At 40.9% G+C, this 27,864-nt stretch overlaps 1 protein-coding gene across 1 annotated transcript; it reads left to right on the top strand.

The window, feature by feature from the left end:
- Positions 1 to 809: 809 nt before the first annotated feature.
- On the top strand, positions 810 to 22,051 carry LOC128462420 (vomeronasal type-2 receptor 26-like). The gene is made up of 9 exons (XM_053447982.1): positions 810 to 1,028; positions 1,311 to 1,403; positions 1,617 to 1,734; positions 3,825 to 4,078; positions 15,493 to 15,792; positions 17,234 to 17,366; positions 18,726 to 18,793; positions 20,467 to 20,590; positions 21,123 to 22,051. The coding sequence occupies exons 1-9, from the start codon at positions 810 to 812 to the stop codon at positions 22,028 to 22,030; spliced, it is 2,217 nt and encodes a 738-aa protein (XP_053303957.1). The 3' UTR covers positions 22,031 to 22,051.
- Positions 22,052 to 27,864: the final 5,813 nt, after the last annotated feature.

The following is a 27,864-nucleotide window of genomic DNA, read 5'->3' as shown; positions in this document are numbered from 1 at the left end:
TGGGACTTCAAGGCTCCTGTGAGGCTCGTCTGGACGAGATGGATCATCGTCTGGATCAGTTTGCCCAGGCTCTCCAGACTCTTCTTCAGCGCATTGATCCCGGATTACAGTTGCATCCTTGCGGCTACTTCTCCAGACACTTCTCCGCAGCAGAGAACTGTTGGCGGTTATCCTGGCCTTGGAGGAGTGGCGTCACATACTGTAGGGGGCTCCGATCATAACAACTTGCTATACATGGAATCTGCCAAGTGCCTCAATCCTCGTCAAGCCAGGTGGGCTCTTTTCCTCTCCCGCTTTCACTTCAAAGAACACTAAGGCGGATGCGTTATCTCGCATGCATATACAACCGAAGGAGGGAACCTGAACCCATCATCCCTTCTACCAAGGTCGTTGCTGCCATTCGGTTATGGGGTCACGCTCCTCTTCTGGATCGCATCACTCGCTCTCAAGGTCAAGCTCCAGTCTCTATGCCTCCAGGGAAGCTTTATGTTCCTCCCAGTTTGCGTGCACCTTTACTACACACACTCCATGGCTCCAGAACCTCGGGACATTCTGAAGTGGCGCGCACCAAGGATTTACTTTCACTGACTTTTTGGTGGCCTCAATTGGGCAGGGACAGTACAGCTTTCGTCCAATCGTGTACCAAGTGCGCCGCTAACAAACCTACTTACACTCGTCCTGCTGGACTCCTTCGGCCTCTTCCTTGTCCCTCGGTTCCCTGGACTCATGTGGCCATGGACTTTATTGTCTAGTTGCCTCTGTCTAGGGGACATTCCGTGATTCTCGTGGTGGTTGACCGTTTCTTGAAGATGGCTCACTTTGTTCCGCTATGGAAATTACCCAGCGCCTCCACCTTGGCAGACATTTTTGTTCGGGAGATTGTTCGTCTCCACGGAGTGCCGTCTGAAATTGTATCAGACAGAGGTACCCAGTTCGTAGCAAGATTTTTCCACACTCATGTGGAGACCGAAGAAACCTTGGCCCCTGTGCCTGAAGCTGCCTCTGGCAGCAGGGACACAATCGCGGGGGTAAATTAATCCAAAAGGTGTTCAGTGGGGCTAAGGTTGGGGATCTATGCAGGCCTAGCCCTTCTCCACCAAAGTTTACAAGAGGCACTATGCATTCTGGTAGGTAGTGTTCTCCTTGCATCTGCCAAACCAATATTCTTTCATTAGACTTCCAGAGACTGAAGAGTGATTCATCATTCCAGACAACAGATTTCCACTGCTCCAAAGTTCAGTGGCAGTATACTTTACTACACTCTACCTGAAACTTGGCTTTCCGCATTGTGATCTTCGGCTTGTGTGCAGCTGCGCGGTCATGGAAACCTGCTTTATAAAATTCCCAAAGCGCCTAGTCAGAGACCTGTTCCTTCTCCTTGTCTTTTTGCACCTCACTTTCCAGTGAGACCACCGTGGCATGCCCACTTACCAAATCCTCCCAGCACTCTTATCTGACAATGGAGCCTGTACCGTTGAGGGATCTCCAGCTTACCCACTCAGACTCAACTGTCTAGGCCATTGTAAAGCCCTAGCCCCTCATGATTATGAATATCTCCCAGGACATAAAGGCTCCTTGCATGCCAGTATTCTAACCCACTCCTCACGCTGTTGCAGCAACCATTGCACTCCCGTCAGCAACTTCCTTACTGGGAAAAAGAAATACTGGCCCTGGCTTCTAAACCCTCAAACAACACTGCCTTGTCACCAGTTGCTAAAACACCCCTATTAGATTGTGAGTATAAGGATGGATAGAAGGAATGTGTGAGAATCTGTAAGCAATGTCAGGTATGTCAGCAATCAACAGCTCACTAAGCTGGGTGCAGGTACCAGAACCAGTGTTACTCACACTTGACTCTTTCTCCGCCCAAGGGATGACCAAGAATATCTGAGAGGCCCTAATTGTCTGGAAACACTCTGTGTGTCTTCAATATGATATTCTGACTGCTGCCAACTAGAGACAGGCCTCTGGGCTGCTGGAGCCATTTCACAACGTTAACCACACACATCCGCCCTCATGAAACAAGCCCTGTCAGCAGGCCTCTTCCTGGCAGATAGCACTTTTAGAAGCAAAAAATGTGGCAAGGCTGCTGAGGAAGAGGCTCTGTGATCAGCAATGCGCTGCAACGCTCGCTGCTGGAAAGGTGCAAAGTCTGTGCTAAGGTGGCATGGAGGGTGGCCTAGCTCTAGTAGTTCTAGAATATTGGGCCTAGCTCTGGTAGTTCTAGAGGGCTGGGAGGAAGGAAAGGATACATTTGATGCACCCCTGATCACAGACAAATGTTCCTGCCATGGTAAGGCCTACAATTAAGCATCTCTCTCCTGTCTTTTTTATTTATTATTTTCCTTTGTTCTCTTCTTCTCTTTCCTCTTCTTTGTGTTTCTATACTCTACTGAGAATGTTAAGTCACCAAGACTTGAAAATGAAGCAGCACTTCTATAAAGGGGCCTTTAAACGCTTCCCAATTAGCACCCCTTAGGGGCTGCCCCATGTCTACCAACACTACAGTTCCCATTTTCACCTCAGGCGAGGTCACGACTCTCTGGCTCCAGGGGTTTCCTAGTCATAGGGGAAAAAAAATAAACATGGAATAGTTAGAATGAAGATACATAATGGTGTATGTGTAAATCAGGCTAAAATTCTAGCTCTTAACACATGTTTTTTGGGAAGGTAAGGAATTTCATAAAGTACATAAAAATACATATGTAAAAAATAAAAATTCTATGTATTTCAACTTGATCAGGGTAAAATAACAAACAATATATAGAGCCTACAATTAGGTGTAAATATTATAACTGTTTTGCTTGGAGACATTAATTCGCTAGAGTAGAAATCTCAAAAGCATGAAGATAGGACTTGAAATATTAATACACTACGGCTCTGTGTGCTTTAAAATAGAGAGACCAGAACATAAAATAAAGCGTAGATCTGCGAAGCTGTCAGTAATCAGCTGGAAGGATAAAGGACGCAGCATTTACGATGGATCGTTTTCAGGCCCCTGCCATTTCTCGTGAGTTTGAATCTATTTTTTTTCTGATGGTCCTGTGGGTAGCATGTGGCACATCTGTAACTCAGAAGTCGGCACCTGGACACAGTGTCACTACTCAGAAATATATATTCGAATATAAATTTTATCAGGAAGGAGATATCATTATTGGAGGACTTTTTACTGTGCATAATGGTGTCAGTAAATTATTTTTTAACGGGACCACCATGCCCAAACACATAATGTGTAAATTGTAAGTATGTTTTTTTTGTATTTGTAAAATGTTACACTGAAAATTATAAATTATACTGCTTCAGAGAATTAGTTAAGCGAGTGTAAGCATGTAACCTCAGTTGAGTCTGGTCAGTAGAATTAAAGGCTTAACTCGACTGACCATTCAAATTCTTTTTGATTAAACCTAAAATGCTGATTTTGAAGCTAGGAGTGTGAATTTGGGTAACCAGAATGTCATCAAGAAGAAATGTGACTTTTCCAGTGCAATAAAAATATTCAAATGTATTTTAAGTATTTTAGCAAAGGCAATTAAAAGGAAAGAGGCTTGGCAACAGGCAACAAGCAGCTGTGGGAAAACTTTAACTCCTATGATGCTCGGCCAGCCAAGAGTTCACATTCAGTTTTGTAGCTCTGTTAAAAAAAAAATGTGGTTTCCAGCTCAGTTCTCACTTATTTAAGGGGGTGCTTCACACTTGCTAGACAAGTTTTATGTTCATAGGTTATTAGAAAGTATTAAGTTCTATAATTACTAACACATGTTTTTAATATTCAAATCCTTCCCACAGTCTATTAATTTCATTGTATAGACAATTTTTGGCATTAGGCTTTGCCATTGATGAGATTAATAAAAACCCAGATATTTTACCCAATATCACGCTGGGTTATCATGCATATGACACTTGCGGGTATGTTGAGAAGGCTATAAATAATGCACTGCAAATATTGTCAGGAGGGAAGAGAGACGCCCCAAATTATTCCTGTCTACAGGGAGATAAAGTCGCTGGCATTATAGGAGACACGCGGTCTGTTACAACCCTGCCAATAGCGCAACTACTGAGTGTATATGGATACCCGCTGGTAAGTGGCATCTCGTGATATTAATATTTCTTACCATGTAATAAAGAAATTTGGGAACAACCCGCCGACGAGCAGTTTTATTGTGCAGGAACATGGAATGCAATGTATGTGTTGTCTTTCTTTTTTCGGAGGAAAAACATACTGTATTTGCGCTGTATACCGTAAAATTGCACACCTGTGTGACATGTTAACCCTTTGAGTGCCAGACGCCTGGCCACATTCTTTTTTTCGACTGGGAAGGCCGGAAATTTTCAAGGTCTTGGGGAAAGTTTTCACTTTAGCCATGGAAAACATTCTGGAAAAAAAAACAACATATGTGCAAGAAAAACAAATAATTAATTTATTCAGATAATATTATCTTGTTAAAGTACCAAGATTCATTAGGGGGGTTCAAATAAATTGGCTTTTTAAAGCTACAGCATCATCAGAATTTATTTTTATAGATTTTTGTAAACATATACTGAAAATTAGTAATAACACAAAGTTGTACTTTAGATTTTTTTCTTAAAAAAGGGTATAAGTGATAAATTTCATGGTAAAACTAGTATAAGGTATAAATAAACATCAGTATATATTTACTAAAAGCTCACACCAAGGGCAATAGCACAGGGATAGTTTTATATTTTTTTGTTAACACTGTCACAAACAGCTTTGAAATGTTTTTTTTAAGATGTTTTATATATCATATTCATTATGTATTTCTCAAACAGCTGAATTAAGGAAAATGTATATTATATATGAATCTCCAAAGGCTCCATTACACAATCACAGGGTCAGAACACGGGTCAAAAATTTTAGGCCGGTGATTTAACAAAATTAGAAGTGAACAAAAGAAAAATCTAAATGAAATCAATATTTGGTGTCACCACCCTTTGCCTTCAAAACAGCATCAATTCTTCTAGGTACACTTGCACAAAGTCAGTGTCACGTCGACGGGACCCATTGCTGTCAGTCAGCACACGGGACCCTTGTGGGCGGCGCGGTCCCGACGGTTCAGAAATGAAAGGGGAGCACCAGTGTCACACATCAGGAGGCGAGGCGATCACGGAGACGGATTTAAAAACCCAGAACTGCAGTTCGCAGGTACCCTGTTGTGGTTCGGCTATTTTGTTTTGTTTAATCTTCTGCACAGTGATTTTGACCCTGTATTGCCCTTCCTGTGTGCTGTAACTGGCTTGTCTGACTACCTGCTCTGTGTACTGACCTCTGGCTTATATGACCACGCGTTTAGTGTGCCGAACCCGGTTGTGCTGTCGATCTCCGTTAACCCCCGTCACATCGTTGACAAAATTGCAGCATTGCAGAGGTTTTTTTTTTTGCACTGCACAAAACATTTCCTTTACCCTGTGTGACAGAAAGCCGGGGATAATAATGGAGGGAGTGTATATATCCTCTTATACCTTGCAGGATGGCTACCATCAGTAGTTTTTACCAGCCCCAGGGAGATGTTTGTAAATTTGCTTCCATGAAAAACCGTGTATTTTTGACTCCCTGAGGTAGAGCACTTGGAGTGTAGGACGAGTCAGTGCTCCACTCCATGGTTTATGAGCAGCAGCAGAACGGCGGGAGGGAATCCAGTCCGGGGATTCCGGCATACTCTCATTAGTACTCACGAAGAGCAAAGGTTTTGTTTTTTTATTTGTTTTGCTCTGTTGTGCCTGTCTTAAAAAATAAAAACAGGCCTAGGCTTTATTTAACCCCCCTTATGTCTGAGTCGTCTCTGCAACCTGGAAGACTGTGTGTGAGCAAAGACTCCTGGACAGAGTACAAAGTTAAGGGGTATTGCGTCACACCTGTCGTAGAATTAATGCTACACAATGTACGTAGTTGGCACTCTAAAGGTTAATACAGGTCAAGTCTGTCTACATAGTAGAACTTTTGATGAGAACTAAGCCTCTCATGTTAAACAAAGCAACAAAACTTTACAGATCTGCGCTTTGACACCCCCCGACCTGACTCTGCTCTGGCCAGAACCTCTTCTAACACCAGTTTGGTGCAACTACCATGCAAAAACTGTCAATCATGGTTAATGACGATTAATAGAGGGGAATTTAAACAGTTAAACAAAGGATTTGAAGAACAAGCATTTGGTGGCGGAATCTGTCGGACGTGATTGTGGATTATCGATATAAATTTTATCTGTGAACTTTACTTTACGATTATTACGGACATTTACAGGACTCTTTTTTTCCCGATTACCGGAGTAATATTGTAGGAATTTCCATGTAAGGTGTTGCACTTTAATAAATATCTGTATTATTTTCTACACTTTTAAGTGGTTGAGCTCTCTTATTTTGGAGGATTGATGATTGAGAAGAAACCTTTTGATGAGTCTGGCATCTTCTGCGTTTTTAAGTGCAATAGCTGTATAATCATAAATACACTGATCAGCCATAACAATATGAGGGTGGGATATATTAGGCAGCAATTAAACATTCGTCCTCAAAGTTGATGTGTTAGAAGCAGAAAAAAATGGGTTTCAGGATCTGAACATTTTTGACAAGGGCCAAATTGTGATGGCTAAACGACTGGGTCAGAGCATCTCCAAAACTGCAGCTCTTGTGGGGTGTTCAAAAGTTGTCACAAGAAGGAAAAGCAGTGAACCAGCGACAGGGTCATGGGTGGACACGGCTCATTGATGAGGGGGGGGGCTGGCTAACCGCCATTTTACATATCAGCGCACCACATGGCAAAATGCATTCATCACTATAACTCACAATGAGGTTTAACATATTAATCCAGCAAAGATACACTTGGAATATATTATATATCATATTTGTGCATCTGTTAGTTTGAGCCTATATTTTTAACGATATAACAACTTTTGAACTTATTTTTAAGCTTTGAGAACTTGTACACCTTGTTTTGCTCAATACTTGCTTTTAACTGAACATACAGCATTGATGAACCATTATGAACCTCTTACATATCAGTTTTAGTTAAAATGATATTATTTAAACAGTTTTGCTTTATTTATTGCCACTTTTGGCGAGAATTTCACTTACCCCCTCATTACAGCATTCAGCGCCACCTACAGGCTGCTTCATGAATACCATACATAGTACTCCAAGTGGCCTGGCATATGTAGGCAAAACCATCAAATGCCTAAATGACCATCATGAATACTTAAGTGGACACACCAGTAGAAACATACTTCTCAATTGAGGTACCAGGTTCCACCATTAACCAGAAGTGGTGACAGAGAATGTTTATTTCTTCAACAAGAGCTGAAGTGGGTGTACCTTTTAGACACTGTAGCCCCCAATCACTGGATGAAAAACTTGAATGGCACTGGTTCCTTTAAGTGTGTTTTGTATTGTTTCATTGGTGCTAAGGGTCCCCACCAGCAAGTGAGTAACTGCTAAATAGATGCTACTATTTGTCCTGAGTTTAGAAGATCCCAATGTTTTTATGTTTTTTTGCTTTTTTTCTGCACGTTATGGGGCAATAAGTACAAGTAGCATTTTGCCATTTCAAAACCATTTTTCCCAAATCTGGTAATTCTGCCCCCATGTACTATTTCGGGTATTTTCTTTTCAGGTATCTTTTACCCTATCAAACCATATATTTTTGAAAACCAGACACCTCAGGGTATTTCAAATGCTAGTATTTTAACTCTTTCCATGCACTAATTCTACCACCAGTCTTTTGTGGTAGTCTTTTTTTGCGTTTTTTTCACACACATTTTACTTCAGGTATGAATTAACAGCTCCTGGTATACATCACTGTCATAAAACACCCAACATCTCCTGAGTACAGTGATACCCCACATTAATGGGTTTGCCTGGCTGTTTGAGGGCAAAAGGGCTACATTTGGGGCATGCACATTTTTCAATATAAAACTGTGACATTTGGTGATCCACTGCCCATGCCCTATTTGGTACATCTTTGAGCTGGGCCATTTCAGTGTGCCCTATAAAACCATATTTTTTTTGAAAACTATACACCCCAGGGTATTTCAAATGCTGGTATTTTAACTCTTTGCATGCACACATTTTACCACCCCTTTTTTTAAAGTTTGCAGTAGTATTTCTTTGTGTGTATTTTTCCCCACACACGTACTTTAGGTATGAATTCACAGCTCCTGGTATAAGTCACTGTCATGAAACACCAATATGTGTTCAGCAACATCTCCTGAGTACAGTGATACCCCACACAAATGGGTTTGTCTGGTTTTTAGGGGGCTAAAAGGCCACATTTGGGACATGTGCATTTTTTCAAAATGGAAATTAGACTTGTGCATTCGTCTTCGGGCGAACATGAAAACGAACACGAAGAGTGCGTTTTCGTGTTCGTTCCGAAGACATGCCGAAGAGAAGACAGCGACGGTAAAACGTAGAAGAAGACGAAGACACACACCACGAAGATCTTCGTAATCGCATTCGTCTTCGTCTACCATTCTCTCCCCCTTCTAACTTACCTTGTCTTCACGGCATCATGGCAGTTCACGGAAGTGGAAATCCGCAGGTTCGCCGTCACGGGTTACAGGGCAGTGCGAATGAGCCTATTGGTCGCCTACAGGGACCTCCTCTGGCATAAACCAATTGGCTCACTCGCACGGCCTTTGTAACCCCTGACAGCGAATCTATGGTTAAAGGGCCGTGCAAGTGACCAATAGGCTCACTCGCACGGCCCCTTAACCCTTTAAAAAAAAAGTTAACCCCTAATGAAAGTTAAAAAGTTAACCCCAATGCTGCAACTTACCCTGCAGACCCCACTGGTCTCCCTGTTCTATCAGTTAAATGTCCGTACAAGCGACTTTATTGGTCGCTCGTACGGACATTTAACTGATAGAACAGGGAGACCAGTGGGATCTGCAGGGTAAGTTGCAGCATTGGGGTTTTAAAAGTCTGTACGAGCGACCAACAGAGTTGCTCATACAGACTTTTAAAACCCCAATGCTGCAACTTACCCGGCACATCCCACTGGTCTCCCTGTTCTCTCAGTTAAATGTCCGTACGAGCGACTTTATTGGTACAGACTTTTAAAACCCCGATGCTGCAACTTACCCTGCAGATGCCACTGGTCTCCCTCCCTGTTCAATTAGTTAAATGTCCGTACGAGCGACTTTATTGGTTGCTCATACGGAAATTTAACTGATAGAACAGGGAGGCCAGTGGGATCTGCAGGGTAAGTTACGGCACCAGGAGTTTAACAGTCTGTACGAGCGACCCTATTGGTCGCCAGCAGGGGGCTCGTCTGCCATCAACCATTGGCAGACGAGCCCCCTGCTGACGACCAATAGAGTTGCTCATATGGACATTTAAACTCTTGGCGTCAGAGCTGCTTCGGTACGCGTAGAATGTCCACGAATATTCGCCCGAATAGTAGACAGGAACAGGCGAATATTCGCGGAATACGAAGATTTTTTTCTCCCCGAAGACGAGCACGAAGACGAACACGAAGAGCCCCCTGGTGCCCAAGTCTAATGGAAATTAGACGTGTGGTCATCCTTCCTCCTGTGTTAATTGGGACATTGTTGAACCCGACCAATTCAATTTACCCAGTCAATTTACCCTGTCAAATCATGCAGAAAGATCACTTTCTGCAGCCATTTGAAGTCATGATGGTCCTGGTATGTTAATTGTCGTTAACCTTTTGTTTTCAGGTATGTCTCTCTTTGCCTTTTATATTTCATACGATATCTGCATTTGAGAGACATCGATTGAAAACAGCTGACCGACCTATGCACGCTTGAATTTAAGTATTTTAAGGTTACTTTATAATCTAAAGATTTAATATTTTATAAGCGCTTGGTTAGAGAAATACTCTTTTTTATTGTTTTACATTTGTACTATTGCATATTTAGTTGGGGGAGTTTTTATATGCACTTTTAAGAGCTTCTCACCATAGCAGCTTATTAACTATTATTGTTTATCTTATATCTGTTATTTTAAGCGCAGACTTTTTTTTAACCTTTTTATGATCTGTATAACGTACACGGACCATTAATTGTCATTAAGGGGTTAATGTGACCTATAACGTGAATAATTCAATTGCAAAACAAACTGAAATCTTTGAGGGGGAAAAAGGAAAAAAACTCCCAATAACCTGGTTGCATAAGTGTGCAAATCCTCTTATAACTGGGGGTGTAGCTGTTTTCAGAATTAACCAACCACAGTCAAACTCATGTTAAATAGAAGGCATTACTCAACTGTCATTTAAAGTGACTTTGATTAATCACAAATAAAGTTAAGCTTTAGCTGACATTTGCTTAGTTGTATCTCAGAACAAAAGCCGTGGTCCGCAGAGAGCTTCCAAAGCATCAGAGGGATCTCATTGCTGAAAGATATCAGTCAGGAGAATGGTACAAAAGAATTTTCAAAGCATTAAATATACAATGGAACACAGTGAAGACAGTCATCAAGCGGAGAAAATATGGCACAACAGAGACATTACCAAGAACTCCCTCCAAAATTGATGAAAAAACGAGAGGAAAACTGGTCAGGGAGGCTTACAAGAGGCCTACTGCAACATCAAAGGAACTGCAGGAGATTCTGGCAAGTACTTGCTGTGTGCTAAATGTGACAACAATCTCCCGTATTCTTCATATGAATTAGCTATGGGGTAGGGTGGCGAGACGGAAGACTTTTCTTACAAAGAAAAACGTCCAAGCCTGGCTGAAGTTTGCAAAAACAATATCAAGTCCCCCAAAAGCACGTGGGAAAATGTGTTATGGTGTGATGAAACCAAGGTTGAACTTTCTGGCCATCATTCCAAAAGGTATGTTTGGCGCAAGAACACTATACCCACAGTGAAGCATGGTGGTGGCAGCATCATGCTTTGGGGCTGTTTTTCTTCAGCTGGAACCCGGGGCCATAGTCAGGGTGGAGGGAACTATGAATAGTTCCAAATACCAGGCAATTTTGGCACAAAACCTTCAAGCGCCCATTAGGAAGCTGAAGATGAAGAGGAAGTTCACCTTTCAGCACGACAATGCCCTAAAGCACACATCCAAATCATGGCTTCACCAGAAGAAGATTAATGTTTTGGAACGGCCCAGACCTGAATCCAATTGAACATCTGTGGGGTGATCTGAAGAGGGCCGTGCACAGGAGATGTCCTCGTAATCTGACAGATTTGGAGCGCTTTTGCAAAGAAGAGTGGGCAAATATTGCCACGTCAAGATGTGCCATGCTAATAGACTCCTACCCAAAAAGACTGATTGCTGTAATAAAATCAAAAGGTGCTTCAACAAAGTATTAGTTTAAGGGTGTGCACACTTATGCAACCAGGTTATTGTGAGTTTTTATTAAATTTGTTCCCCTCAAAGATTTCAGTTTGTTTTGCACGTACGCGTTTTGTTCTGTTTTTTGTAGAAGGTGTTAATACGGGGTTAACGCGGTACAGACTACGCAGCAGCTTTGGCGCCAGGAGTTTAAATGTCCGTACAAGCAACTCTATTGGTCGCCTGTAGGGGCCTCTTTTCCCATCAACCAATGAAGTACACCTATACTTCATTGGTTGATGGCAGACGAGCCCCCTGTAAGAGACCAATAGAGTCGCACGTACAGACTTTTAAAATCCTCGTCCGGCAACTTAGCCGGCAGAGACCACTGGTCTCCCTGCTCCAACACTTAAAGGTCTGTACAAGTGACTTTATTGGTCGTTCGTACGGACTTTTAACTGTTGGAGCAGGGAGACCAGCGGTCTCTGCCGGCCAAGTTGCACCAAGTTCAGGTCAGGTGGAAATGAAATGGGTATTTAACCTTAAAACCCTAGCCCCAAGAGGTCTGAATCAAGACTTTGATCTATTTAATTTTTTAGATTAATTTTAATTTAAAAAGTTTTTTAAAATAAATAATTTTTTTATTAATAAAATTTTTAATTAATAAACTTTTTATATATATTTCTATTTTTGTATATTCCTTTATTGATTTAATATTGGTAATAAAGATGTATATTTATTGTATATTTATTATATATTTATTGTGCAATTGCCACTTACCGTATTGGCTCGAATATAGGCCGCACTTTTTTCCCCCACTTTAAGTCTTTAAAGTGGGGGTGCGGCCTATATTCGGGGTCTAGCGCCCGACGCCCGGGACATGCAGTCCCGGGCGCCGGGCAGGCAGCGGGGTTAGGATACATATTCCCCGCAGCGGTGCAGGGGACCTGTATCCTACTCTCGGATGTGCTCAGACAGCCTCCCCTGCCAGCACTTTCCACGGGCGGGGGGTGCCAGCACGGGAGGTTGTCTAAGCGCATCGTCCGGATGGTCACCGGCTGCGGCGATGCGGGTAAACAGCCTCCGGATGGTTTACCCGCATCGCCGCAGCCGGTGACCGTCCGCACGATGCGTTTTACCTCTGCCCCCAAGACTTACCGGAGCTTTTTCTTTAACCCCTTAAGGACCGGGCTCATTTTTCGTTTTGTACCCTGTGGGACCGAGGCTGTTTTGACACTTTTGTGGTGCTTGTGTTCAGCTGTATTTTCTCCTCACCCATTTAGTGTACCCACATAAGTTATATATTGTTTTTTTCAGGACAAGATGGGCTTTCTTCAGATACCATTATTTTGATCGTATCATCTTATTTACTATAAAAAAAATAAAAAAAACATGGTGAAAAATTGAAAAAAAAACACATTTTATGACTTTTATTTGAAAAATCTTTTACTCACCTAAAAAAGCAAGTAAAAAAACTATCTAAATAGATTCTACTACTTGTTCTGAGTTTAGAAATACCCAATTTTTTTTTGTTTTTTTGCTGTTTTTTGTAAGTTATAGGGCAATAAGTACAAGCAGCGTTTTATGATTTCCAAATCTTTTTTAACAAATTTGGTCAGTCTGCCTCCATCTCCTCTTTGGAACATCTTTGAAGCCGGTTAACTCAATTTAACCCATTCAAACCATATATTTTTGAAAACTAGACACCCCAGGGTATTCCAAATGCTGTTATTTTAACCCTTTCCATGCACCAATTATACAACTACACTTTGCCAAACTTTGTAATAGTATTTTTTTTTTATTTTTTTTTCCACACAAATTGTACTTTAGTTATAGATATACAGGTCCTGGTATATGTCACTATCAAACAACACCCCAATGTGTGTTCAGGAACATCTCCTGAGTACAGCGATACCCCACATGCATGGGTTTGTCAGATTGTTTGGCTGGTAAAAGGCTACTTTTGGGGCATGCGTAATTCAGGTGGTCATTTGGTCATTCTGCCTCCATCTCCTCTTTGGAATATCTTTGAAGCCGGTTAACTCAATTTAACCCATTTAAACCATATATTTTTGAAAACTAGACACCCCAGGGTATTCCAAATGCTGTTATTTTAACCCTTTCCATGCACCAATTATACAACTACACTTTGTCAAACTTTGTAATAGTAATTTTTTTTTTTCACAAATTGTACTTTAGTTATAGATATACAGGTTCTGGTATATGTCACTGTCAAACAACACCCCAATATGTGTTCAGGAACATCTCCTGAGTGCAGTGATACCCGACATGCATGGATTTGTTGTGTTGTTTGAGATTTAAAATGCCACATTTGGGAAGTGCGCTTTTTTTGTCCATTTTGGAAAGTCTGTACCTATGCCCTATCTTTGAGCTCAGCCACTCCAATTTACCCCATCAGCCATTTTTTGTTATATTAGACACCCCTTGGGTATTTGAAGTGCTTTTATTTTAACTCTTTGTTGAGATTTTTGAGAAATTGTTGATTTTGAGAAATCGTTGATCGCCTCCTAAACGCTTTTAAAACGGGCGGCTGTTGACGCCCCGGGGAGGGGCCAGACATGGCCCCCGATGCCGATCTCGGCCTTGCTGAATGCCTCGACATCGAGGCATTACAGTAACGCCGTTTAAGCGAAGAAAGTGATCGTTGATGACTTTCTAAGCTTATTTAACTTTTTGACGGTTCAGGACCGTCAAAGGTCATTTAGCGACCTTCATGTCATGACGGTCCTGAACCGGCAAAGGTCGCGAAGGGGTTAAAAAAGCACCAAACTTTTAGGGTGCGGCCTATATACGGGGGCGGCCTATATCCGAGCCAATACGGTATTTGAGATCATGCATAATGTATTTCATATTTGATTTTACGTTTCTTTGCAATAAGATAATATTTGAAAATGATTATATATACTTATCGTGCAATTACTATTACTTATCATTTTTTATTTATAATGCACTTTATATTCATATTTGATCTAATGCATTTTTGCAATGGAACAATGTTCCAAACTGATTGGCTTTATTAATATATCCCTATTACGGACTTTGAATCATTTGTGAAACCAAATGTTACAATATAACGAGCTGTGGGAACAGGCATAACTCATACAAGACGGGATATTTAAGAAAGGTGGAGAGGACGAGTCGTCGCACTACTGAGGAAGCCTGATTGGGCGAAACGCGTCTACGTGTCAACGGCAATACGTTATACCCGGAAGTCGCTTCTCTTCGGCTGGAGAAGCAAGAGAGACTCTGATACTCCTACGAACTTTTTTGTAATGTGAGCACTTTGCCATACAATAAATCTTCTGCATCATACACCCTGCCTCTCCACCAGTATTTTGTTTCTCAACATACCGACATAGGGTTCGGAAACCAGTTGAAATCTGCAAAAATTTTGGTGGATCATATATATATCTTTTGGTGAAAATTATTCACATGGTTGTTATATAATTTTAATATTGTTTTTTTTGCGCAACACTTTATATATCTTCTATTCTGTTTCTTTGGTAAAGGGGGTTATACCTTTAGTGTTTGTAGCATTTTTTCTGGAGCACTTTTTATGATATAATTTTTTGTTTGCACTAGCCAAAATATATTTGAGCGCCTGACCACTATCTAGACATTCATTAGCCCACCACTACGCCAAAGTACTCCAATATTCGGTGGGTCCTAGCGCTAAACCCTGCATACCAAATTTCTAAAGCTGAAACGAAACAATAGATCTAGACACAGAACAGAGATAAAAAAAACTGCAGACTGAGACAAACATAACAAACGGGTGGGGTAAAACTTACAAAGGAAACAGAAGCTGAAGCTAAGAGCAAGACCAAAATCAATGAATCAGAAGTTATTGGAAGAGTATAAGGAAATTCAAGAATGGATTACAGCGAGACAGGGGAACTGTAGCGAGACAAGGGAACTGTAGTGAGACAGGGGAACTGTAGTGAGACAAGGGAACTGTAGTGAGACAGGGGAACTGTAGTGAGACAGGGGAACTGTAACGAAAAAAGGAAAAACCAGAGATATGCAGCTCTGCAGCCTGAACGGGACCTGACACCACCTAAGGTGTTCCATTGCATATCATTTGGAATTCTACAACTATATATAAAATGTGAAATCAGTGATAAATATAGTATATGCAAAGGTAATTTGTTTCAGAATCAGAATTATCTTCTTTATCAAAACAATCTTATAAGAAACTAATTGTATCTTAACATTTTTTTTCTAGATCAGTTTTGGGGCAACTGACACTTTACTAAGCAATAAAGTGCTTTATCCAAACTTTTTTCGGACAGTTCGAGATGATCATTTTCAATACATGGCTATTCTAAAGTTACTGAAACATTTTGACTGGAACTGGGTTGGGATCATCACATCAGGAGATGCAAGTGGCAAAAATGAACTCCATGAGCTAAGCAAACTACTCACTAGCCACAAAATCTGTATTGAGTTTGTCATTGAAATTTCCGACTCAGCTCAAAAAAATAAAGAAAAACTGATTGCTGCTGAAAAAACAACTGCTCAGATTGTAATAGTTTGTAGTGCAAGTTCTATGTATTGCAGTTATATATTTTTTCATGCTGCATTACATTTACAAAATAAAACACTAATTGTTCCAGAAGGTTGGACGCTTATTATGCTAGACGTACCATCATTTAATAATACTTTAAGCTTTATAACAAAAACTCCAAACACTGATGGCTTACGGAACTTTATTCAAAATGTCCACCCCTCCAATCGCCCAAATGATGGGTTGTTGGCCGAAATCTGGATAAAATATCTACATTGTTATTCACCAAACAGAGTAAAAAACATGTTTTTTCCGATTATGTTTAATATTTCTTTACGTAACTGTACTGGAGAAAGCAATTTTGGAATGCTCGCTAATAATTCAAATGATTGGCCTGGATATCTTGTGTACGCCGCTGTGTACGCCATGGCATATGCTTTGCACAACATGCACTTGCACTGGCATCTGATTCCACAAAGGGAATTTGCATATAAGAACAAGGTGACATTTTTTTATGTCTTTGTTGATAAAAGACTTATGTTATGATGTCATGGTAACTCCTCATTGATATTAAAGGGATAGTTCATTGAACCATTAACACATTTAAGAACCAGACGGCTTATCTTAATCGACAAAAAGTTCAACATCCCACCCATAAAAAACAAATAGTGACATTTGCAATAAAACATAGGAAACGGGAGTTGCACTTTGGTGCTTTTCTCCCAAGCTAAGTGTTTATTCATAGACCTGTTGGCTAAAATCAATAAATTGTAAACAAACATAGAGCCATTACATGCAGTGAACCCTAAAATGGATTTTTACGCACAACGTAAAATCTCATGACTATTTCATCGTCAATTGGTGGGCCAGGGTTTCATAACCTCATCTCCCAACCATATTTGACACACTAACACCATGTTATGGGCAAGATCTGGCCACAGTTTAATATGTATAGGTAAGCAAATTAATAAATCATTTACAACAATGAAGTCATTGTCAACATAAGAACCCAATATATTACAAACCCCCAAGTTACCCTTGAAAAATGACACATCTCCCCATAGATTAATTAATAATGCATCTAACCTTTCTGCCTCGAAGGAAACCCACCACCCAAGCCACTGGTTGGTCTCAAGCATCACATACTTTTTGTCAGGATTTCACCCTGTTAGCCTGTATTTGCTCAGCCATGTCTGTTGCAACCTCTAGAGGTCACCTGTCAGAACAATGATTGACCTATATGCAAATGACCTGACCAGCTGCATCTGCTTACTTGGGTGCAGCCCCCCCCCTTAAATACCTGGTCATTCAACCACTCCAGGTCTTTGCATTGCAGTTTATCTGCCTACTGCCTGGCTCGGTTCTCCTGCTAGCAGCATTCTGATTAACTGTTGTGACCCAGCTTGCTTTTGACTTTCTGGATCTGACCCGGCTTGCCTAACTATGTCTGCCCTCCCAGAGGGCTCCCGGCAGCGTCCAGTTGTGTGCCCTGTCTGTGGGCTTCCAGCCGTGTGCCTTATCTGTGGGATTCCAGCCATGTTCCAGAGATAGCGGACTCTACCAGTCCAGCTTCAGTGTCCTAGAACTATCTTGTGCCCACCTAGGGGGCTATTGTGCTGTACATTTGCCTTTGTGCCTGTGCCCTTTTTGGTTGTGTCTACAGCCTGTACTTACCTGTCTCACCAGCTTCTTCAAGACAGACCCTCTCATGTTATTATTCAGCCTGCGGTGTGTTTAATTTTGCCTGTCTGTACCCTCCTCCCGGTAATGATGCATAGAGGGGTACAAACTGAGCCTCTGATATCCCCTGCAATTGGTCTCCTATCTGACCTGCTTTCCAGAATCCTGACACTGCTGTATACGCTGCCCACATCCACTTTTGCCAGCAATGCTCTCATTTATCCCAGATCTGCCCTTCGTAAGCTGCCCTCCAGGACTGATCCCACTGAAAACAAAAGAGAGAATCTGCAATCTGACAACTCGGAACATGCCTCGCCCGAACAACTACATTAAGAGATATACAGAGCAGTGCAAAACTGCACAACAACCGCACCAACATCTCTGATGTGGCAGATTTATTATTTATGTATTCATTATTTAGGTTATTCACAGCATGCACCACTTACATTATGTGAAGAACACCACTCTCTGATCCCTCAGCTCTTCCCCCAATAACGAGACCAACAACGGGAACAACTCCAAAAAGGCAACAAGGGATTTGCACCCCGAGCCTCCTTCCAGTCTGTATAGTCCTCTAACGATAGGAGAGAAAATATCTCTACAAACTCTTCTTTGCATATCTTTTCTTTGATGTACTCTTTTGTGTGCACCCCGAGTAGACCTACTAACAAGACACAATTAAATTGTATGAATCAAACGCACCCCACTTCTGGGTGTTCTGTTACAAATATAGCTGACCACAAGGCCACATAAGACATATTGATAGCACCACACGCCTAACCATACTCATGAAAACAAAAGTATCCCTCTTGGTTTGGGATGCCGATAAGTAGTACAATTAATAAATTATGTCCCTTTGCAAGTTGTGATTAATCAACTTAGTTTGAACATAAACCATTTAGGTGAATGAGAAAAAAGGGATAGAATAAAGAAGGAAATCAAAACAAAGAAAAATCAAACAAATGTCACATAAGAGGCCAGAATACAGAAAAAGAGAAAAAAACGTACACCATTATGTATGGTAACTTCAAGTGCCTGTCAAGTCCTTAAAATTACTACTTTCTATGTGTTCACATCTTACGTGTTTAATAATGTTCGTCTTTTAAAGCTCAGTAACTTTGTCAGAAGGGTTAATGTCATGATGAATGAGGGGGGAAAAATATTCTTTAATGAAAAAGGAGAAATGCCTGGTCCATACCAACTGACAAGGTGGAGAAGGATAAATACGAAAAATTCAACACACGTAAGCATACTCCGTCTTGGTATTCTAGACCCCTTACTTCCCGAGGACCAGCAGTTGAACATATCTTCTGAATTTGTAACATGGATGAATAAGCAAGTAAGTTAAAAAAAATAAGAATTTTACAAAACATTGGAACCATATTTGCAACATACATGTGGGTCTCCCTCATTGGTCCGCAACGAGCATGCATGTCTTCTCTTCATGTCTGGGCTTTCACTCCTGGCATCTTTTACAGTTAGGTCATGTGTAGCTCTGTATGCTACTATGTTCTGTCATGTAAAGCATTTTGTTCCTTTTGTTTCTGCCTAAATTCAGTTTGCTTTTTTGTTTCAGCTGCTTTATTGTCATTTCATATAACCCAACCTTTTTGGGTTCTCTGTGCGAAGCTGCCTAAGTCCTCAAAGTCATGGTACCTGAAGGCTCAATGGAAGTCCCAGCCTTTCTTTAGCCATCTCAGACCGAGGGTCCAGCCTTTCAGAAGGTTTCAAATGCTAACTCACTAAACAGTTACTGTGGATCCTCAAACTCCTCTCAATGTATCCACATACAGCATTTGAATAACTGGTTTGTAGTAGACTTGTGCACATGGATTAAAACCGATTTGAACACATTTTTGTTTATTTTCGGTGTGTTTCCTACCCTTTCGGTTCAGACAAAATTCAGAGGGCTTTTTTCCTAAGGAAACACAATTTGATCTCACTCGCTCTCTGTCACAATCTCTCTCGCACTCTCTTGCAATATCTCCCTAGCTTCCACGTCTCCACTGTTCCGCTTCAACGTCTCATTTTTTTGCTTCTTCTTTCTTCTCCAGTGATTGTCTTCTCCTGGTGATCCACTGCCTTGTATCACTTCCACATCACAGCAGAGCCCCAGCATGCAACACAACCTCTCTGTAATTAGATGAACGGCGAAGAGGCTGTCCCAGTGTTGCACGCCCAGGCTCCCCCATGTTTCAAAAGTGCTCCAATTGGGGGGAGAGGTTGTCCCTGTGGTGTGTGCCAAGGCCCCAACCTGATGCAGAAGTGATCCAGGAGGCCAGGGTAATGCAGGGAACCACTGGAAGAAGTTGAACACCAGAGAAGAAAGAAGAATTAAGAAACAGTGAACACAAAGAAGAAGGTAGGGAGACATTGAGAGAGATTCAGAGAGGGTGACAGAGAAGTGAGAGGTGAGAAAAATTAAATTGAAAATATAATTCTGAAGTTTTCTTTGTTTTCAATTGTTTTGTTAGTGCCCTTCATTTCTTTGAATCTGTATACATTAACTCAAAATCCATACACGTCTGAATGCACAAGTCTAGTCTGTAGATCTCACAATAAGTGAGTTCCTATATATACCATTTTTCACTGTAAAAGATATATGTTTGCGACATTAATGTAGACTAACATAGGGGTCAAGAGGGACAAGGTCACACTGAGGCTTCAGGAAATATGATGTCTAAAGCACAAAGATTAGTGCATGGTCATACGGATGTTTACATTAGACATTCTTGTTCTCTGAACCTCCTGCTGATGCAGGGTTATAATGCATTGGATTTGATTAGATCATTAGGAGTGATGCTGGGGAGTCTAAGTGAGTAACTTAGTAACAAATTTATGGGAGAGTGGAAGCATTAGGTTATTAACAAAGGTGAATAATATAACTGAAGCATAGTGCAAGAAGAAGGGCATGCTGGGGCAAGATATATATATATACCGGTATAAATATATAAGCTATTAAAGAGTTGCAAGGTATTTAATGATTTAATTATTTCATCTTCTAATTTTCAGGGTCAAAAAACACGATGCACAGACTACTGTGCTCCAGGATACAGAAAGGCTCCTGGGAGCGGACACCACATCTGCTGCTATGAGTGTGTTCCGTGTTCAGACGGTGAAATATCCGAACTTACTGGTAATAGCACATTACATACAACATGAATACAGCTGAGTGTATCCTTAACTTTAATACACATCGTCTTAGTGAATAGACTGAAGAGGCATCTTCCTGCAAGGAGCATTAGATTTTGAAGCACAGAAGTGTACATCAATATTTGTGGTAGACTGAAAAGTTATTTGTAGGTAATAATGCCATAGATTAACTCAAATCGGCGGTGTCTAAAACACCTTCCACGTTGTACTTATTTAAGGTGATCTCCCTAATGATTTTGTTTGACATTGCAAACTTTATTGATAGGTTGCAATCATAAGGGTACAACTGGGCAGTGATTGATAAAGCGGGGTGTGATGGAGGGTGTAAGAGTACGTGAGAGGGAGTGTTTATGTCCAAGAGCTTATGTGTAAGTGTGTATGTTATAAATCGTTTGTGTGTTGCGTGCATGTTAGTTACAGGTGGGGGAGGGGCGAGCTGGGCCCAAAAAGTGCAGCCTTCCTCTGATCTGACCATTTCATAATGTTGTTTTCATGTTTTTTTTTTGTTATTTCAGACAGTGAGAGTTGCCAGAAGTGTCCTGATGATGAATGGCCAGATGACAGAAAAATCAAGTGTATTCCAAAGACATACAGCTTTCTGTCATACAAAGATGACATTATTGCTCAAATATTTACTTGCATTTCAATATTATTTTCTTGTGTAACTTGTTTCATATTGGGAATCTTTGTTTATTTCAGAGAGACCCCCATTGTCAAATCTAATAACCGAAACCTTAGCTTCCTTCTACTCGTGTGCATTATGTTAAGCTTTCTCTGTGTGTTTTTGTTCCTTGGATCCCCTGTGGATATAACCTGCAGGTTGCGTCAAACCACTTTTGGAATCATCTTCTCCATAGCTGTGTCTTCTCTGTTGGCCAAGACCATCATGGTTTGCATTGCCTTCAAGGCCATAAAACCAGGCAGTCACTGGAAGAAATGGTTGGGGATGAAAGTATCTAATTCTATAGTCCTGATATGCTCCTCAGTCCAAGTTTTGATTAGTGTTCTATGGTTATCTATTTCTCCCCCTTTCCAAGAGTTTGATATGTACACATATAACGCAGTTATCATTGTTCAGTGTAATGAAGGGTCTGTTTTTGCTTTCTATTCTATGTTGGGTTACATGGGAATTCTGGCTTCTGTTAGTTTTATTCTAGCATATATGGTCAGGTCTTTACCCGACAGTTTTAATGAAGCCAAGTATATATCATTCAGCATGCTGGTGTTCTGTAGTGTTTGGATCGCAATGATCCCTGCTTATCTGAGCAGCAAAGGGAAGGACATGGTGTCCGTGGAAATATTTGCCATACTGGCTTCAAGTGCTGGCATCTTAAGCTGCATATTTTTCCCCAAATGTTACATTATGCTTAGAAAACCAGAGATGAACACTCGAAAATGCGTATTAAAGAAAAACAGTACTTAATACATTAATTATTTTTGTAAGTAATTAGTATGTTTCAATGCCATAACCGTAATAAAGATAGCTGCAAGCTTCTCTCCAGTTATTTTGGATCATGACTTCTTCAAGAGAGCAAAAATGTGAACAAATGTGAGAGATGTGGTTTCTGAGCTGTTCTTATCTAATTGTTTTCCATGACATAATGACTTTTGCTTATATTGAAAAAGTCAGGATCCAGGGTGAAGCACGGACTAAAACCACCACTACTAGTGCAACCACAAAAGTCCTTCGGGCTACCACCTCCTGCACTGCCACTACCGTAACCACTGGCAGCACTCTCCAGAGCAAAGAGGGGCAGCAAACAGTGTCACTGTCAGATGATAGCAGCAGGGCTGTTTTTGCCCCAGAAGATAGTGAGGAAGAAGAGGAAAGGTCTACTCTTGCAGCAAGAGTTGACCTTAGTCCTCTTTCTGCCTAGGTGGAAAAGGATATGGTCATCTTTGATGATGATGATGTTGAGGACAATGACCTGGATTAAGATTATGAGACAGATTTGAAGGAGTCAAGCGAAACATCTTCCAGATTCTCTTTTGAATGTGTCCATCCTTCCAATGTGCAAAAACAGCAGTGTACCTATACCACAGGTTCCCCTTCATGCAGCACTGCTACCACCACCATCATGAACACAAATATGGGGGAAAAAAGTAGAAAAAACCCTAATACCACTGCTACCTGGTCTGGTAGCAAAGTGTGGGGGCATTTTGAGACAGTGGGAGATGGGCGCAGTGCAAGTGTCGTACGTTAGTGAGCAGGGGTAAGGTGAAAGGACATTTCACCAACTCTGGGTGGTAATCAACACCTAGGTACACACCACAGTGCGACTTTGCTTCAGAGGGGAACTGAAGGGCTGGCGACAACAGCAAGCCCACAACAGCCGCTACCAGCAGCAGCTGCTACAACAAAGAGTGTGGTGATTCTCATAGACGGGTAGGGCACAGACATCCACTGCACCAGCCTTCTCTAAACACTTTAGGGTTTTCCATTCAAGGGCATGTCAAAGCATCAGTCAAATAAGGTGACACAGCTGCTTAGTAGAGATTTCCAGACATTTTAAAGCCATGGAAAAAAAAACAGGAAAAAAATAAAAAAATTTTAAAAAATAGCTAAAAAAAAAAGCAAAGTGGAGTAGTTTTACAAATGTAAAATTATTTTGTTACACTGGGAACATGCAATTCAGTGTATATAAAAATACCATGCTTGAAATAAAAGTTCAGCTTATTCAGTAAATAATAAACTAAATTTGCTTTTTAAAACCTTTTTGTTGCAAATGGAACAAAGCCTGTATATGTTAAGAACATTTCAACTATGCATGAGAACAGATAACCCCCGCTTTCCCTCAAATGCAACAAAATAAATGAAAAAACCATCAAGACAAACAAACAAAAGATCTCCTCCTACACGAATTGCACTGGGAGAGCGATCACAATCGCCCAATCAGATTTGCACCTTAGCACCAAATGCAAAAGTTAAGTAACTGTCATTATTTTACATATACATAGTTACATAGGCTGAAAAAATACATGCATCCATCAAGTTCAGCCTTTACTATATCTGTACATTTTTTGCTGTTGATCCAAAAGAAGGCAAACAAACCCAGTTGTGGCTCTTTCCAATTTTGCACAAACTAGGGGAAAGAAATTCCTTCTTAACCCCAGAATGGCAGTCAGATCTCCGCTACATTGACGATATACTAATCATCTGGACTGGTAGCGAAGAGGAACTCCCAAATACAGAAAGCTATCAATATCCCCAGAGAAAACCTCCTGAGATACCAGCAGCCACAAAAAAGAGATCGAGTACCATTAGTGGTCACCTACAATCCACAAATGGAAGCCCTGCGCAAGATCTCAAAGGAATTACAAGAAAGACTTCGGGCAATATTCCCACATCCCCCACTGCTTTCATTCAAACAGCCTCCCAAAAAGGTCTTTCCAGTTACAAGATTACAAGTGGATGTCGCAAAGCTGATCAGTAGAGGAGCTAGAAGGTCACACGCAAGCCTAGAGTACATACTGGCCACCCTCTGTGACCCAAGGGTTAAGTGTAATTGGTCCTTAATAATAATTTTTAAAGTTGGAGAGACATGCTTGTGCATAGGGTGCATGAGATGCAGCACCAAAGGGGGTATATTAAGGGAAGAGATGCAGGAGTTGGAAATGGAAATTCCAAGCAGCAGTGGCAGTAGTGCAAGACACATGTCTCATTTCCAATCCCTTGTATCCACGCGGAGCAGCTGCACTAGACCCATCACAACATCACCTATTTGGCCAGCAGCCCTTAATGCTTTGGTGGGTAGTACCACCCAAGCTCCCCAAAGTCAAAGTAGTGCCTCTGAGATTGTGAAGGCCTATCTGGAGGAACTGCTAGTACTGAGTCTCTACTTTATTGGGAGCAGAAAGCTGTTGTCTGGCCAGGCCTTTCTTTAGTGTCCCTGCAGGTGCTTTCATGCCCATCCACCAGTGTTTAAAGTGAGCACCCCCAGAGAACACAGCTGTCCCCAAATTAGGCTACCCAGCACTCAATGTTCAAACTTGGTTGAAAAAACTGAGGTCCAGTGCTGTGCTGTCTTCTTATTCTGAGTGATCATTTTTTGTTAATTCAGTCCTGCTCCACAGTGCCAGTGCCCGCCTGCCCAGACCCAGTGCCCTACTACTACTGCTGCTGCATGTGTTTTCATTTCTATAAGGTTAATCCAGAAGGTGTTATATCATTTTTACTTATTGCTCACTAGCCCAGATAAAATACTGCCCTGGAGTATGGGCAATGTATAGGTGACTAATTGGTTACCTTCCATAGTGGCATTTACGGGTATAAGGCATTTCTGGAGGCAGAGTGGCACATAGGGGGTCAAAAAGCATTTCATGGGGCACAATGGCATATAGAGAGTAAAACTTTTTTCCTACAGGGTTGTCTTATATTCAGGCTTTTTCTTTTTTCCTAAATTAATATTCAGATTTTGAGGGGTCGTCTTATAATCGAGCGAATACGGTATACTCCAATTTCCTAGATTAGGAAAATAATTTGCATTCTGTCCTTCAATGCCCTCCTTTTTTTCTCCTCAATCCTGCCTCTGTCTGTGTTTCTTTAAGCCAGTGGTTCTCAACCTGTGGGTCGTGACCCCTTTGGGGGTCGGACGACCCTTTCACAGGGGTCGCCTAAGACCATCGGAAAACACATATTATTAGGGCCTTTTAACACTTTTGCTTTCTGGCATTTTAATACAAATAATGTGATAAAAAGAACGTGTTATAGTTATTTGTATGGCAAATAGTGTGACTCGGGTATGTATAAGGGGTGCGTGTGGATAGAAGAGCTCGACCGCGAGATAAACTACATGGGGCTGCTCTCCAAATGTTTGGTTGGGGGTCACCACAACATGAGGAACTGTATTAAAGGGTCGCGGCATTAGGAAGGTTGAGAACCACTGCTGTAAGCAATTTGAGCCTCACGGTGAGCTGTAGTTTTTGCTGGTTGCGTTACCATGGTAACATGCAAGTCAAGCAGCAACAGGAGCAGGATCCTCGTGGTGAGACAGTTCGGTGAAGTGATTTCCTGGGGGAATCCGTCCCCCCAGTTCCTATGCCCATGCTTCTTACTGGATAAAGCTACGAGAATTATCTTCATAACGAAGTATCTCTGCTTTTGTCATAGATGCAAAGATTTATTCTTATGCTGTCTTGCCTGGTGGGCACCTAGTTATATGTGGATGCTCCTCTTTCATAAGTTTCATGCAGCTATGTGAGAACAAAAACTTGCCCCCCCCCCCGGCTTTGTCTATGATTCCTTTCTTGACCCTTTACTATGATTCCTGTGGAAGTTATAGTTTGATTGAACTATGACTTCTGAGTGAATAAAAAGAGAAATGTAAAAATCCTCAGACTTAGTGCATTTGGATTTGTACAAATTGCAAATGTAATGAAATTTGCATATTTCGTCAATTCTTAGGAATCTCTAAAAACAAGATAAGACCCGCCAATGAAACGTCTCTGATTTTCGTCTAAAAGAAACGGGCAAGAAACAGAATTCGTTGTCCGAAAACAAATGGGCCAAAAAAAAAATGAAAAAAAATTTCCAAATTGTTTTTGGCCCATTTGCACATGTCTAATAATCCTACTGAACAGCCAACAGTAGTGTTTTGTGTATATATACAGTATATATATATATATACAGTATATATATATATATATATATATATATATATATATATATATATATATATATATATATATATATATATATATATATTATATTATTATATAAAATATAATTTTAGAAAACTAGATTAATTAGGTTAATTGAGTTAGTGTGGAGTTTTTTCTACTATTAGGTTAGTAAGTAAATTGCATAGGCAAGTGTACAATTGTTAGGTTAGTTTGCACATTTACTCAGAATAATGCAGATGGATTCCACACGCACAATGTACAGAATTTTATCCTCACGGATACAGAGGATACCACGTCTGCTGCTATAAGTGTGTCCCATGTTCAGATGGTGCAATATCAGGAAATCTCGGTAATGGCACATTATATGCGGTAGAAAACATTATATAAATTTATTCTGTGACCTAATGCAACGTGTGGCCCTTGATGGTGTGTATTTAAGACATAGTGTGTTCCCATTTTACCGTGGTTAGTGGGAAAACACAGTATTCAGTATTTGTATTCAGCCAAATTAATTCTGCAAATGCCCAGATGCTTCCAACGAGAGAGTTTCTGGATAAACACCTTAGATATAGTGGCTCCCAAGGGCATGAATGATATTTCCTATCTTTGTTATCTCGCTGATGTCAGATATGGACGATATGTGTTGTTTTATATGTGTGTTCTTTTTTTGTCTTCTTTTTTTACATTTTTGGTTTGTTGGAATGATTAAAATTATATGTGTAATAGCAGAAACAGGTAACAGTGAGTTAAGGGTTAATACCCATTGAGTTAGAGTAGCCCAAAAGTTAATGGGTGGGGTGATGTTACCGCTGTGTGTGTGTGTGAGAGAGAGACAGAGAAAGAAAATAAAGGATAGAGAGATGTAAAGCTTTTCAAATGAAATCGCCTTGGTCCATTTAGTGGTTACTTGTACCAAAAAAGGTACAAAGCAATCCGAGAGACAAAATGTTCCAAATGGAGTAGATGAACTGCAAGCTTAATAGTGTGTGGTTTTTTTACTGTCAAAATAAATTTTCTCACACTTTCTCACTCTATTTTTACATATTTATTACTCCAGAGAATCACTAGAACACATGACAATCATTAATGTCTACATTTAAAAAGGTAGGGAAACAATTTCCATTCTCTTTCGAGGGAATATTCGATCTTCTAGCATCAGTAGCTGATAAAGGCAGTACCCAGCAGATTCCCAGCGCCGTTACGATAGGGTACATGGAAAGTAAATAAGGAAACGAAAGCCCTGCTTTTGTGAACTTACAATATGTTTGGTGGTTGAGGGGGAAGAGAGACAGTAGGAGAGGACTGCTTGAGTGAGGATGTGTTGATTGTAGCGAGAGGGATATGGAGAACTAAGTTGATCTTGCAGGTGTTTAGGGCGTATGGTTTCTTTGGCATGTTGGTTGGAGTCATTAAGGGGGAGGGTTGTATGCTTCTCGGGATAGGTGAGTTTTTACGGAACATTTGATATTAGAATAAGAAAGAGACGGAATTCCAGAGAAGTGATACATCTCGTGTGAAATCCTGAATACAGGAGTCAGAAAAGGTGATAACAGTAGAAGAGAGACATGAGTCATTGGAGGAACAACAAGGGCAGTTGGGAGTATATTTGCATATAAGAGCAGGAAGAGCTCTGGA

The sequence above is a fragment of the Spea bombifrons genome, chromosome 1 (assembly GCF_027358695.1).
Source record: "Spea bombifrons isolate aSpeBom1 chromosome 1, aSpeBom1.2.pri, whole genome shotgun sequence".
NCBI lineage: Eukaryota > Metazoa > Chordata > Amphibia > Anura > Pelobatidae > Spea > Spea bombifrons.
The sequence above is the reverse complement of the archived record's forward strand: the minus strand, read 5'-3'. Positions and strand labels throughout refer to the sequence as shown.

Excerpts from the sequence above, each read along its gene's own strand:
- LOC128462420 (XM_053447982.1), top strand. The coding sequence starts at position 810 with ATGGCTCACTTTGTTCCGCTATGGAAATTACCCAGCGCCTCCACCTTG. Across the intron at positions 4,079-15,492 it reads GTGTATATGGATACCCGCTG|ATCAGTTTTGGGGCAACTGA; the intron begins GTAAGTGGCATC and ends TTTTTTTTCTAG. Across the intron at positions 17,367-18,725 it reads CAGTGTCCTAGAACTATCTT|ACCCCTTACTTCCCGAGGAC; the intron begins GTGCCCACCTAG and ends TTGGTATTCTAG.